This window comes from Hemitrygon akajei, chromosome 20 (genome assembly GCF_048418815.1).
Source record: "Hemitrygon akajei chromosome 20, sHemAka1.3, whole genome shotgun sequence".
In the NCBI taxonomy this organism is placed as follows: Eukaryota; Metazoa; Chordata; class Chondrichthyes; order Myliobatiformes; family Dasyatidae; genus Hemitrygon; species Hemitrygon akajei.
The window spans coordinates 2,517,513-2,530,755 of NC_133143.1; the positions used below are offsets into that span (position 1 = coordinate 2,517,513).

Below are 13,243 nucleotides of genomic sequence, written 5' to 3' on the forward strand. Positions count from 1 at the left end.
GCTACAACAATTCCTATTTTAATAGTCGCAATGTGGATTATAAAGCATTGTAGAACCTCACTTCTCTTTCTTTACTGCTCTCAACTTTTTTCCCACTTGGGTTGGGATAGCTGTTAAATATTTTAAACTGGTACTAAAACCTGTAATGTTGAATTTATAAGCAGGCACAGAGCATCCTGGAATAAATGCCAGGAAGGCAAGGTTGTGCATTTAAATACACAGCACAGTCTGTGTGTTCAATTTGTTCACATTGTTAACCCCCCCCCCCCCCCCACCCTGATCTCACCCACAGGTTTCTCAGCTACGTCATGAGCTGTCCATGAAGGATGAGCTACTGCAGTTCTACACTAATGCAGCAGAAGAAAGTGAGAGTGGTTCGACTTCCTCCACACCGTGAGTCTTCTAATCCACTGGGCAACATGTTGTAGTGGGAGTGCTGGAATAATAATCCAAGCTCTTGGTCTGATGGGATCAAACCCCACTCTGACATCTGGGGAATCAATTAATTGATTGAATCTGAATGAATAACTGTTCTTGGTAATGCCCCAGACATAATTACTGAAATCCCATCTGACTTACTGGTGTCCCTCTGGGAAGGATTGGTAGATTTCACTATGTCTGGCCAATATTGAAACTCCAGACCCCTCACAATACACTGAAATGTTCTCACAGACAATTTGTCTCAAACACATGCTATGTTGAGATGTAAACATAATTAAATCAGACTGGCCTAAGGAGTGGTCTTGAATGCCTTACTGTAGGAATAGAAGAATGGATAAATCCCAATGTAAAATCATAAGATAGCTCGTTGCTGTATTATACATAAGAACATAAGAAATAGGAGCAGGAGTCGGCCATCCGGCCCATCGAGCCTGCCCCGCCATTCAATAAGATCATGGCTGATCTGTCCGTAAACTCAGCTCCATCTACCTGCCTTTTCCCCATAACCCTTAATTCCCTTACTATGTAAAAACCTATCCATCTGTATCTTAAATATATTTAGTGAAGAAGCCTCAACTGCTTCCCTGGGCAGAGAATTCCACAGATTCACCACTCTCTGGAAAAACAGTTTCTCCTCATCTCCGTCCTAAATCTTCTCCCCTGAATCTTGAGGCAATGTCCCCTAGTTCTAGTCTCACCTACCAATGGAAACAACTTTCCTACTTCTATATTATCTAACCCTTTCAAAATTTTGTATGTTTCTACAAGATCCCCTCTCATTCTTCTGAACTCCAAAGAGTATAGTCCCAGGCAATTCAATCTTTCCTCATGGGTTAACCCCTTCATCTCTGGAATCAACCTGGTGAACCTCCTCTGCACTGCCTCCAAAGCCAGTATATCCTTCCTCGAGTATGGAGATCAGAACTGCACACAGTACTCCAGGTGCAGCCTCACCAGTACCCTGTATAGTTCAGCATGACCTCCCTGCTCTTGAATTCAATCCCTCTAACAATGAAGGCCAACATTCTGTTTGCCACCTTAATAACCCGTTGTACCTGCAAGCCAACTTTTTGCGATTCATGACAAGCACTCCCAAGTCCCTCTGCACAACAGCATGCTGCAATCTTTCACCATTTAAATAATAATCTGCTCTTCTATTATTCCTTCCATGAAGTGGATGATCTCACATTTACCAACGTTGTATTCCATCTGCCAGACCTTGGCCCACTCACTTAACCTATCTATATCCCTCTGCAGGCTCTCCACATCCTCTGTACAATTTGCTTTTCCGCTCTGTTTAGTGTCATCAGCAAATTTTGCTATGCTACACTCAGTCCCCTCTTCCAAATCATCAATGTAAATGGTAAACAGCTGCGGGCCCAGCACCGACCCCTGCGGCACCCCACTCACCTCTGACTGCCAACCGGAGCAACACCCATTTATACCAACTCTATCCACTATCCACTATAGGTTAACCTATCCACTATCCAAGTCAATACACTTCCCTCAACTCCATGCATCCATATCTTATTTATAAGTCTCTTGTGCGGCACCTTATCGAACGCCTTCTGGAAATCCAAGTATATGGCATCCACCTGTTCCCCTCTATCCACTGCACTCAGTATGTCCTCAAAGATCTGCAGTAAGTTGGTCAAACAGGACCTGCCCTTTCTGAATCCATGCTGCGTGTGTCTAATGGAATCACTCCTCTCTAAATGTTTCATTATTTCTTCCTTAATGACAGCTTCAAGCATTTTCCCGACTACAGATGTTAAGCTAACTGGCCTATAGTTGCCCATCTTTTGCCTACATTCTTTTTTAAAAAGTGGTGTGACGTTTGCTGTCTTCCAATCCGCCGGCACCTGCCCAGAGTCCAGAGAGTTTTGATAAATGATTACCAATGCATCTACTATAACCTCCGCCAATTCCCTCAGCACCCTGGGATGCATTCCATCAGGACCAGGGGATTTATCTACCTTCAGGCCCTCTAGTTTGCTCATCACTATCTCTTTAGTGACAGTGATTTTATCGAGGTCCTCACCTCCCATTTCGTCCATAACATCATTCTTTGGCATATTAGACGTGTCCTCCACCGTGAAGATCGACACAAAATAGTCATTCAATGCCTCAGCCATCTCCTTATCACCCAATAGTGCATAGTACAACTGGCATAACCATTCAATTGCAGTGTTTTAAACAAAAAAAACTGATGCAAAGTTAGATTTGACAGCACTGCTCTTTGGCTTTGAACAAGTGAAACGGGCAACAGTGCATGGGTACCACCACCCAAGGGATCCCCTCCAACTCGTGCACAATCTGGACTTGGAAATGTATCACTGTTGTCATGCTTACTTCCTAAGAAAACCTTGGTTAGAAGGCATCAGCTGGGATCAGCTCAGTTTGATCTTCTTGTCGTCAGGTTGCGGCGGAATGAGTCCACTCCATCTGTACAGAATTTCTTTCACCTCGATTCTCTTCAAAAGAAGCTGAAGGATCTGGAAGAGGAAAATGTTGTTTTAAGAACAGAGGTGGGGAAAATGATTTCTTCCTTTAGGTTACTGTTGTAAATCAGAGTATAAATATTTCATTTGTTGAATTCTCTCTGTTATGTAAGGTTGGTTATATCTTGCCAACAGTTCATCCTCAGACAGTCTTCCTTACTCCTTAGTCTTCTGACTTCTCCTCCTAACCACCTGTCCTTAGTCTCCTCTCTCTGTCTCCTTCTCTATTCACTCCTTAATTATCCTCATAATTCCCTGTGCTGCCCTGATCCCCCTCCACTGCCTCTCTGGATCTCTACTCTTTCGTTTTCCTCACCAGTACAGACCACTAGGGCTTGTCTTTCAGGGATCCTTCCCCAGTTACCATTCCGCTGCCGTCTCCACAGACCCAGTCATTGTGCCTGACCACAGTGTTCATTCCGCTCGCCCCTTGGCACTGTAAAGTGACTGTTGGTTGTTTTGTGTGCGTTAGTCTTAACTGAGTATTCAGGGCAGTGTTACCTGTTTGTAACATTGCATTTTTATCTGGTTCCACAGACATGCCATCTGCAGACTGAAACCATTTCATATGAAGAGAAGGAACAGCAGCTTGTGAATGACTGTGTGAAGGAGCTAAGTATGTTATAACAAGCCTGACCAGCTTGTAAGGTTAATGATTTTAAATGGAAGTATCATCCTCTCTTAAGAATTAGATATTATTAAATGCTTCATTTTCCAAAACCACTCATGCCACTGGCTTTGGGTAGGTGGTTAAGATGTCTAAAGGACTTCTATTTCTCCAGTGATCCCAGGAGTGAGTTAGTTAGAGCTTTACTGTCATCGCTGAGGACAATGAGATTGCAGCGTTGTTCCATTCAGAGCAAGACAACACACTGGCAATTCACTTACTAAAAACAGTGACAAAATTTAAAATGATGTCTGGGTTATTTAGAATGACATCCAAGTTACAACTGAAATAAAAACAAATAACTCTAAATTAATTATAAGAAACAGTTGCTGCTCCATTCAAGTATTGCACATGTCCAGTTATGGAATACAATGATTCAGTATAAAATAGCATCTAGAATTATGCTCATGTATTGCACTTAGAGACTGTCCATAGTGACTATAGACTGTGAGTTGGGTGAGGGACGTGTTCAGTTTAATGACAGCCCTGGGAGGAAAAGAGGTTTTTCAGTCTGGATGTGCATGCAGAGATGTTTCCTTATGTCCTGCTGGATGGTTGGAGATTGGACAGGTGATTTCTGGGATGAGTCCATCACAAAATTGTGAGCCTGCTGTAGACAGCATGATTTGTAGATGGTTTCCATATCTGATAGGTTGCCCTAATAAATTGTTTTGTGCAGTCCTGATCACTTGTTGAAATGCTTATTGGTTGATCTTGTTGCAGCTAGTGTACCATACAGTCATGCAGTAGGTCAGTAAGCAATCAATTACACATCGATAAAGGTTTATCAGCAGCTTTTAGAGTCGATATGCTCCCTTTAAACTCCTAAGATAATATAGCTGCTGCTGAGTCCAACAGGACTCCTCTGTTGTTCGCTCCCAAGAACGTAAAGCTGGAGACCATTTCCGCTGCTTCACTGCTAATGAGTAGTGGAGCTTGTTCATACCTTCTTGATTTCCTGAAATCGATTAGCATTTATTTGTTTTTTTCCATATTGAGTGAAAGGTTATGGCTTTTACACATACAGGCAGTTTCTGCACCTCATTGTAATTAATCCAGTCACTGTGGTGTCATCTGCAAATTTGACAATGGAGTTGGTGGCATCAGCAGGGGCTCAGTCGTGGGTGGTAAGAGTGTAAAGGAGAGGGCTCAGTACACATCTCTGCGGTGCAACGGTGTTCAGCGTCAGGGAGGTTGATGTGTACCTTGATTCGTTTGACTGGGTGTGATTGGCAAGAAAGTGCAGAATCCCATTGCAAATTGATGTATGTGTAGTTTAACAATCAACTTGGTGGGTATGGTGTTGAAGGCAGAACTGTAGTCAATTAAAAACATTCTGCCCTTATGCTCCAAGTGTTCCAGTGCAATGTGTAGAGCAATGGAAGTGGCATCCTTGTTTGATCTGTTTGCCTCGTAGGTAAACTGGTGCTCATCCAGACTAGCATAACCAGTCTCTCCAGAAAATTCTGACGCAGTCACTCCCCTGGGTGGTACCTCTGAGAAATGCACAGAACACCACATCTCAAAATGCGAGCTGATCATCTGTTCTCAAGATATTGCTTGATCATGTGGCTGGGGTGAACCCCTGCTTTATAATAGGATCCTATGTGAACCATTGTTAATGCAGGCAAGGCCCTGTTTGATGCTTCATCTGTTGGTAGCTCTTCTGCTACTACAACATTCCTCAGCCCTGCATGAGAAATAAAAAAAAAACAGGAGATGGGTCGAGCACCCAGCCCCTCAAGCTTACTCTACTATCAATGTGATCTTGCCCCATCTACCCCAGACCTTCTTTGTCTGTTCCCCATCATCTACATTTTCATGATTGTTCACAAAATGATCTGCTTACTCTGAACCCCCACTGATCTAGCTTTCATAACCCCTGAGGTAGAGAATTTGATACTTTCTGTAAGAAGTTCTGTACACTTTAGTTTTAAGTGACCTCCTGTTATGTTATAAATATGACTCCTTGTTTGAATTCCAACCTTGTGGAAACATTTTGCTATCTACACTGCCCTGCCCTCTCAGGTTCTTGCATGTTTCAATAAGACCACCTTCCATTGTCTGACTCATAAAGAATACAGAGCTGTAATTCATAAAGACAGCCCCCTCAGCCCACTGAATCTCTTCTGGATTGATTCTCTCTGTTGGTTTGAATCCAAACTTGAAGCCAATTGTTTAGCATTTGATTTTGAATGTGGGTGATAGGAGGGTATGTTCGATAGAGTTCGTACCCTGTAGAAGCCACAGTGACATACTATAAGGTACCCTAGAGCTGTTTAAAGATTCAGATGCCTCTATTCTCCCCTTCCCCTCCCCCCCCCCCCCCATGTAATGTTTGCCTATAATATCTACTAGGAGATGATACTTGGGAGTAATGTGATAAATCACTTTAAAATAGGGAAGTAAATAAATCTGCATTAAGAGACAATTAGATAGATACATGAACAGGCAGGGAACGGAGGGATATTGACAATGTGCTTGGCACAGGTATCATGAGGTAAAGGGCCTGTTCCTGTGAGAACTGCTCGATGTTCATACCCAGCCTCGGTGGATTCCTCCATCCTAGGGAGGAGAGACCATTTTCACTTGCAAGGAATGGTTTAAGCAGAGGTCATGCATGTCAGACAATCACCAAGGGAATTCAGGAGAAGCTTCTTTATTCAAAGACTTGTCAGAATGTGGAATTTCCTCCTAGATGGGGAGGTAAAAGCAAACATTGCCAATGCATTTAAGAAGAACCTGGACAAGCCTGGTGGGAGTGGGGGGGAGGAATAGAGGGTCAGTCTTGTAGACACAGATCACCATAGATTAGTTGCACTAGATGGCTGTTCCTCTGCTCTATATCTTGTTTGAGTAACATTGTCTTAGTCTAACAGCAAAAGTGCTTTTTATCTTTACAAAATATGAATAGGTTCTCCAGTATCCAGTATGTAAAAGAACTACTTTTACATCAGTACTGTGATGTGAGGTCCATTGTAACTTTTGTAAATTCAGTGGAGCTTCATTTCCTCGGAAAGGAAGCCCATCGTTTGCCTCGATGTAGAAGAGCGATAGATTCTTGTGTGGTGCTGGGGCAGTGGTGTAGCTGCTAGAGATATTGCCCCACAACCACCTGGGTTCAATCTCGACTTCTCATTCTGTCTGTGTGGAGTTTGCATGTTCCTCCTGTGGCTTTTCTCCAGTGCTCTGTTTCCTCCCACATCCCAAAGAAGATCAGGTTGGGGTTTAATGACCACTGTAAATTGTCTCTAATGCAGGGGTGCTAGCGAATTACGTTGATAGTCCTGTGAGAGAGAAAAGGTGGGAGGGAATTAAGAGAGAAGTGCACGTTGCGGTTCTACAATAGATTTGTGACTCTATTATCTATGACTCAATACAATGTTCCCTCTAATTTAGCTAATAGCTGTGTGGATCAGTCAGTGCTCTGAGTGGGAAATTTTTACATGGCCTGAAAACTGCGTGACACTTTAATAAAACTTTATATAAAAGAAACTATCAGCTGTGTGGCAAAAAAGGCGATGTGCATGGGAACCTTTCAGTTACTGTGTGGCGACACACTCATGCAGCTTAGAAGGAACAGTGACTCAGTGACTATTGGTAGGCCAGATCTGGAATATTGTGTTCCATTTTGGTCACTATGTTACTGAGCATGAAAGAGTGCAAAGAAAATTTATGAGGATGTTGCTGGTACTCAAGAAACTGAGTTATGAAGAGAGCTTGAGCAGTTTAGGACTTATCTCATTGGAATATAGGATATTGACAGGTGATCTTATAGATTTGTATAAAATTACCAGAATAGATGAGGTCAACGTGCAGAGTTTTTTCCTCAGTGTTGTGGAATCAAGAACAGAGAGCATAAGCTAAGGTGAGAGGAATGAAATTTTATAGGAACCTGAGGGGAAACTTTTTCATCTGGAAGGTGGTCGGTATATGGAATGAAACACCAGAGGAAGTGGTTAAGGCAGGAACGTTAACAATATTTTAAAGGTACTTCGATAGGATAGGTGTCACATACAGGCTGGTAGGAATAGTTTAGATATAAATCTTTGTCAGAGTATTTCTGTGCTGCATGCCTATGTGAGTCTCTATAACTCCTAAGTGGAGAACCAGCGTGAACTTAGATGTTCTCATGGTCTTCACTGTCATGAGGAAGTATGGAAAGAGTAAGTTGATGCGGACAAGATTGCCTTGTGAAGATCAACCATCTGTTGAACATGTACTGATCTGCTGCAGTGAGTGAAACTGTGTCCAGAACTGGAGCAGAAATGATATACAGTCAGCCCTCCTTATCCGTGGGTTCCGCATGCGCGGATTCAACCAACTGCGGATCGAGAAAACCCGGAAGTTCTCTCTCCAGCACTTGTTGTTTGAGCACGTACAGATTTTTTTTCAATACAGTATAACAACTATTTACATAGCATTTACGTGTATTAGGTATTATAAGTAACCTAGAGATGATTTAAAGTATATGGGAGTATGAGCATAGGTTACCAAGGATCAGGAATCGGAGAAAAAAAATGGAAGTTCTCTAAGTCAGAACAGGTACATCCGGTATTATTTAGCGTCAATCAGTCAAATGTGTGTCTTAGAATATAGTATATATTTCACCTTTCTATGCATATAAAACACTTAAGAAACATATGTATTTCAATAATTAAACCACTGCTTTGCTTAGTAATAATTGTAGCTTTCATTGGGGCAGGGTCTTTCACATGCTCCATTATTCTCACTTTATCCTTTAAAACTGTTCTGAGTGTTGACCAACTGTAGCCTAACGCTTTTCCGATTGCTTTATTATTTCCATCTTATTTTCAATCGTGATTGTTTTCCGGAACAGAAACACTGCGGGCGACGGGTCCTGAGCTCCGTTGGGTCCTAAAGTCCACCGCACTGAGACAGGTTAAATAAGGCCTGGAGCTCCCCTGGGTCCTAAAGTCCACCGCACCGAGAAAGGATAAACAAAGGAACTTGAGCATCTGTGTTTTTTGGTATCCGCGGGGGGTCCCGGAACCAATCCCCCGCGGATAAGGAGGGCCAACTGTATATGCCTTGCCCAATGTATGGAGAATCCTGCGTTTATATGGCTTGTACATGGTGTTCATGAATTGACTATTTTCTTCCATAATCTGACATTTGTGGTTCCTTCTTGCTTTCTTTAACAATTACCATCACATTGTATTCCCTGGGACTGAACAGTAATGGAGACTTCACTGATGGTATGTTGCTCAATACCAAGTTCACTTTCATTTTTATTTGACAATATTAACGTGACATATTTATAACAACTGCACATAGCTGAAGTTCACACTTCCTTTCAGCTTTATTTACTTTTGGATGGTTAGCAGTGAAGTAATCAAAATGTCCTTCCCATAGCAAAGCGAAGCACTTCCCTTTTATCTCCCTCCATGACGTGAATGGCTTCTTTGGCAGTCTGGGGTAGGCTGTTAGCTGGGGTTAGAATGGACAGGCAAGTGTGGCTTCCCAAGGATCTTGAGGCTTTTATGTGCAGCGTTCTTCCATTATTTCCACCACATTCCTGATTGAACAATTAACCTTTCCCTTCTTATTCTTCAGGAGATACAAATATTCAGCTGGTTAACTTGGCCGAGGAATTGGCAAAGAAGACAGAAGATGCAGCACGTCAGCAAGAAGAAATTACGCATCTGCTCTCTCAAATAGTCGATCTACAGAGGAAGACCAAGGCGGTAAGTGACAGTAGAGATACTGGAGACCGCTCATACTGGAATCTGGATCAACAAACTCAGTGGGTCAGGTGGTATCTCTGTGAGGAAAGGAATTGTTGACATTTCACATTCAAGGATTTTGACCCAAACCCTCAATTGTTCAATGACACCCCCCCACCAACAGATGCTGCTGGTCCTGCTGAGTTCTTCCAGCAGATTTTGTTGCTCTGGTAATTGATAGTAATTGCTTCCAGTCATGGCTGCCTTTATGGTATGGATCATCTCTGTTAGTAAAGCCCTGATTTTGTGTTTAGAATATACAGTACGAATCTTTGAAACTTGCAGCTTCAAAACAGACATTTGGCCCGTTGTTTGAATGTGCTTCTTGGACTTATTCCACTGCCAGGACTCAGTCTCAGTGCTGGAGCTAAAGGGTTATTTCTTTGTAACGCACTGTAGCTTGCATTGTAGGGCATAGTCATCTTGAAAGGGAGCTGCCTCCTGGCCTACTTGGGCCTTGAAATCCAAGGTGAGAGCTCTGAAAGTGATGGTAGTTGGAGTCAGGCAATTTTCATTTAACGGTAAGGAGTTTGCTTGTTGCGGGTGTGCTCATTGATGCTTGAAGAAAGATTCCCATAAAGATCCAGTGGTCTGTCTGGCATTGACATCTTACACTGGTTGTTGTCAGGTGCCCAGTGGTAGTGATGTCATTGGTGACTTGAGGAGCAACCCAGAAAAGAAAGAACATGATTTTTAATGAACATTTTAAGCAGAACTTGAAATAGAGTTTGTAAAATGAACATCAAGAGAAATTCTGTGAGCTGTGTTCTGTAGGAACTGGAATTTGCAAATGAAATTAGCCTTATTTAGGCCACTAAAGTCTGCTAAACAGCAAATATGACTTTATATGATCTTAAAGCTTTGATTGCATCTCATGAGAGATGATGTCATATCTTCAGAGTGAGGTGACTTAATTCAGTTCGAATGATTTGTTTCAGTTCCACTAGAGAAGCAGCACTGCCTGTGGTGGAAGCTGAATTGTGGGCGGTATCTTCAACATTTCTGCTTTAAGCTGTGCTTGTACAGAAATCCCAAAGTTGTTGGCAGTTTCACAATATAGTGATCTTGGACACATACCCTTCAGCTGTCAGATTTCTGAATGGATATTGAACCCATGAACACTACCTCCCTACCTTTATCTCTTTTTGCAATATTTATTTAACTTAACTTTTTAATTTATATATATAATTTAGTCTTTATTATGTATTGCACTGTACTGCTGACGCATAACAACAAATTTCATGACATATGCCAGTAATTTTAACCCAGATTCTGATTGTAATTTTTAGCAAGTGACAGAAAGTTGAATAATGAATCCTAATTACCAACAAGATGCTGTCATCTGGAGCTTGTGCATAACAATCAATCTTTCCTTTGACAGGAATTTGCCGGGAGAATGGGAGTTGTATGCATACAGGACATTGGCATCCGAATGTCTTGTATGCCATCTGTATGAGTAATGTTATTAAGCTCCATTTTTTCGCCTTGGTTTCAAGGGAAGCCATGTCATTAGCAGATCTGTTTTCTGTTACTTAAAGTATTATGGAATATAATTTCCAGTAGCAGGGTAAATTTATTTATCTTTAAGAAGACACCTGATCATATAACCTGTTATAAACTGATAAGTTTTTGAGCAATAAAAATGTAAACTGTAGCTTCCAAAGTTGCCTTCTGAGAAACAGGATTAATAACTCATAATAATGTGACCATGTTGGTTTCCTCTGGCTGTTCCCATTCCTCTTCTTGTGCTAAGTATGTGGGTCAGTAGATTTAAGTGGCTATTATATATTTCCCTTGGTGTGTAGGGGAATGATGCAATCTGGGGGTGTTGATTGGAATCTGGAGAGAACCAGTGATGGGCAGAAGTGGCCTTCTCATACAGTCCAAAGGAAATACAGAAATATGCCAAGTCACAATATGGAATTTGTCATAGTTCTACCAATTGGTATTAACTGGATGGATTCAATATAGCAGCAAGGGGGCATTGTGATGCTTAAGTGAGCCAACTATACCACTCTGAGACTGGATTTGAAGGGGACACACAAAGTCCTGTTGTTCTCCCCCAAAATAGTCATACATTCATGAGAGAGGTTCCACCATCACAGCTTCAAGACTCCCTTGTCCACTGGACACATCTGGTCACTTTGTAACTCACCTGTTATACATTCTAAAGGAATGATACATTGCAAGAAGAGAAAGAACATGCCAGCTCTGAGACTGGAGGCACAGGTTAACTAAAACAGTTATTCTGGTGACGATGTTGCTAAATAGTTTGTATTTTCTGTAGTATGGAGTGGAAAATGAAGAACTTACTCAACATCTGAATGCAGCTAAAGATGCTCAACGGCAGCTCACAGCCGAGGTAAGTGTTCATCGGTCACTGGGTTTGAACTCCATGAAGACGTTTAATCCTTGATTGATGTCTGGAGAATAGTTGGACAAGTAGTAACCATTTAATTTAAGGTTGAGAGCAGATCCATTTATTCTGGTGATAGCTTAAACATGAGTGTTGGTGACAGGCTGTGTTCTCAGAAAGATGACTTTGGGATAAAGGTTTGCCCATTGAGGACCAAGATAAGAATTCCGTTACTAAGCTGTGAACTTTTGAAGTTCTCTGTTGCAGGGATCTATGGATAGTCAAGGGTTTGACTTTTGGAATTGAGCAGTTGGGGATTTGGATGGGAAAGTTAGCATCACAGACAAGGATGTTGACTGGGAAGTGGATTTGAGATTGGGGATACTGAGTAGGAAAGTAGATTTTAAGCTGTGGATATTTATTGGGAAACTGAGATTAAAGGGTTTTGGTCATATTGAGTATCAGGGCTGCTGAAAGAGCCAAGTGACCTTTTCCATCTACCTGGCAGGCAAAGTAAAAGACAGTGTGCTCCCAAAACAAGATTTGCTGAAAATTTATGTTTAATTCTTAAAATGTGTGAAGGCCAGGCTGTGAGTTTTTCCCCAGTGATGGTGTATCTTGAGGGTGTGTATGTTTTTATCTGCAGCTGCGGGAGCTGGAAGATAAATATGCAGAATGTATGGAAATGCTACATGAAGCACAAGAGGAAATCAAGAACCTGCGAAATAAAACCATGCCGAACAGCACACCTCGCCGCTACCATTCTCTCGGCCTTTTTCCTTTGGTAAAACAAACTAGCAACAATCTGTGCCATGTCCACGCGTGCCCCTATCCAATTCAGTCAGTTTTCCATTGCTAGCAGCATCTATGTTGACCTCCTCTACATGCTCTCATGTGTAATTGTGTTATCCCGAGATGTGGTGACAACTGTGGTTGAACTAGTGCAATATCAGTTCCAGCATAACCTCCCTGCCCTAATATTCTATACTTTAGCTAATGAAGGAAAGATCTACTTATCTTGCTACATTCCCAGATCAGAGGACATGCACCCCAAAGACCTTTGGATCCTCCACTCAATATCTTCTTACCACACACCTCCTTGTGCATCACCTCACACTTTTTGGATTAAATTCCATTTTCTGTTCTCTGCTCTACTGACTACATCATCTTGATCTTCCCACAGTCTGTCACATCTCAGCCAAATTTGTATCATTTGCAAGCTTTTCTTTATTATATCTCCTGCATTTAGATCTACATCATTAATGAAAGTTGCAATAGCTAACCCACTGAGTACAGAGGTCCATGGATCTCCAATATTAACAGCTTTCAACCACTGCAATGGTGGAAGCATGGTCAACCATGCTCTCTGCACTGGGTCAGAACTCCTTGAACCTTAAAACTTAATAACATGCAAGGAGCTGTCTGAGAGTGGACCTCTGGGGAGAGAGATGCACTGGACGCCCTAGTTTTTGTTATCAGTTTCTGAAGAACACAAAGGAAGTTAGCCCAGGAATTGATGCTTGCCCAAGAT

General features: G+C 42.0%; 1 protein-coding gene across 3 annotated transcripts in view; it reads left to right on the plus strand.

Moving 5' to 3' along the window:
* trak1a (trafficking protein, kinesin binding 1a) overlaps window positions 1-13,243 on the plus strand; it is a 178,002-nt gene that overhangs the window by 143,270 nt on the left and 21,489 nt on the right. For all 3 annotated transcript variants that reach the window (XM_073072969.1, XM_073072970.1, XM_073072968.1), the window contains 6 exons: window positions 293-393; window positions 2,861-2,969; window positions 3,480-3,558; window positions 9,187-9,317; window positions 11,644-11,718; window positions 12,359-12,496. In XM_073072969.1, coding sequence (XP_072929070.1) covers window positions 293-393; window positions 2,861-2,969; window positions 3,480-3,558; window positions 9,187-9,317; window positions 11,644-11,718; window positions 12,359-12,496 — 633 coding nt within the window. The remainder of the gene's footprint in view (window positions 1-292; window positions 394-2,860; window positions 2,970-3,479; window positions 3,559-9,186; window positions 9,318-11,643; window positions 11,719-12,358; window positions 12,497-13,243) is intronic.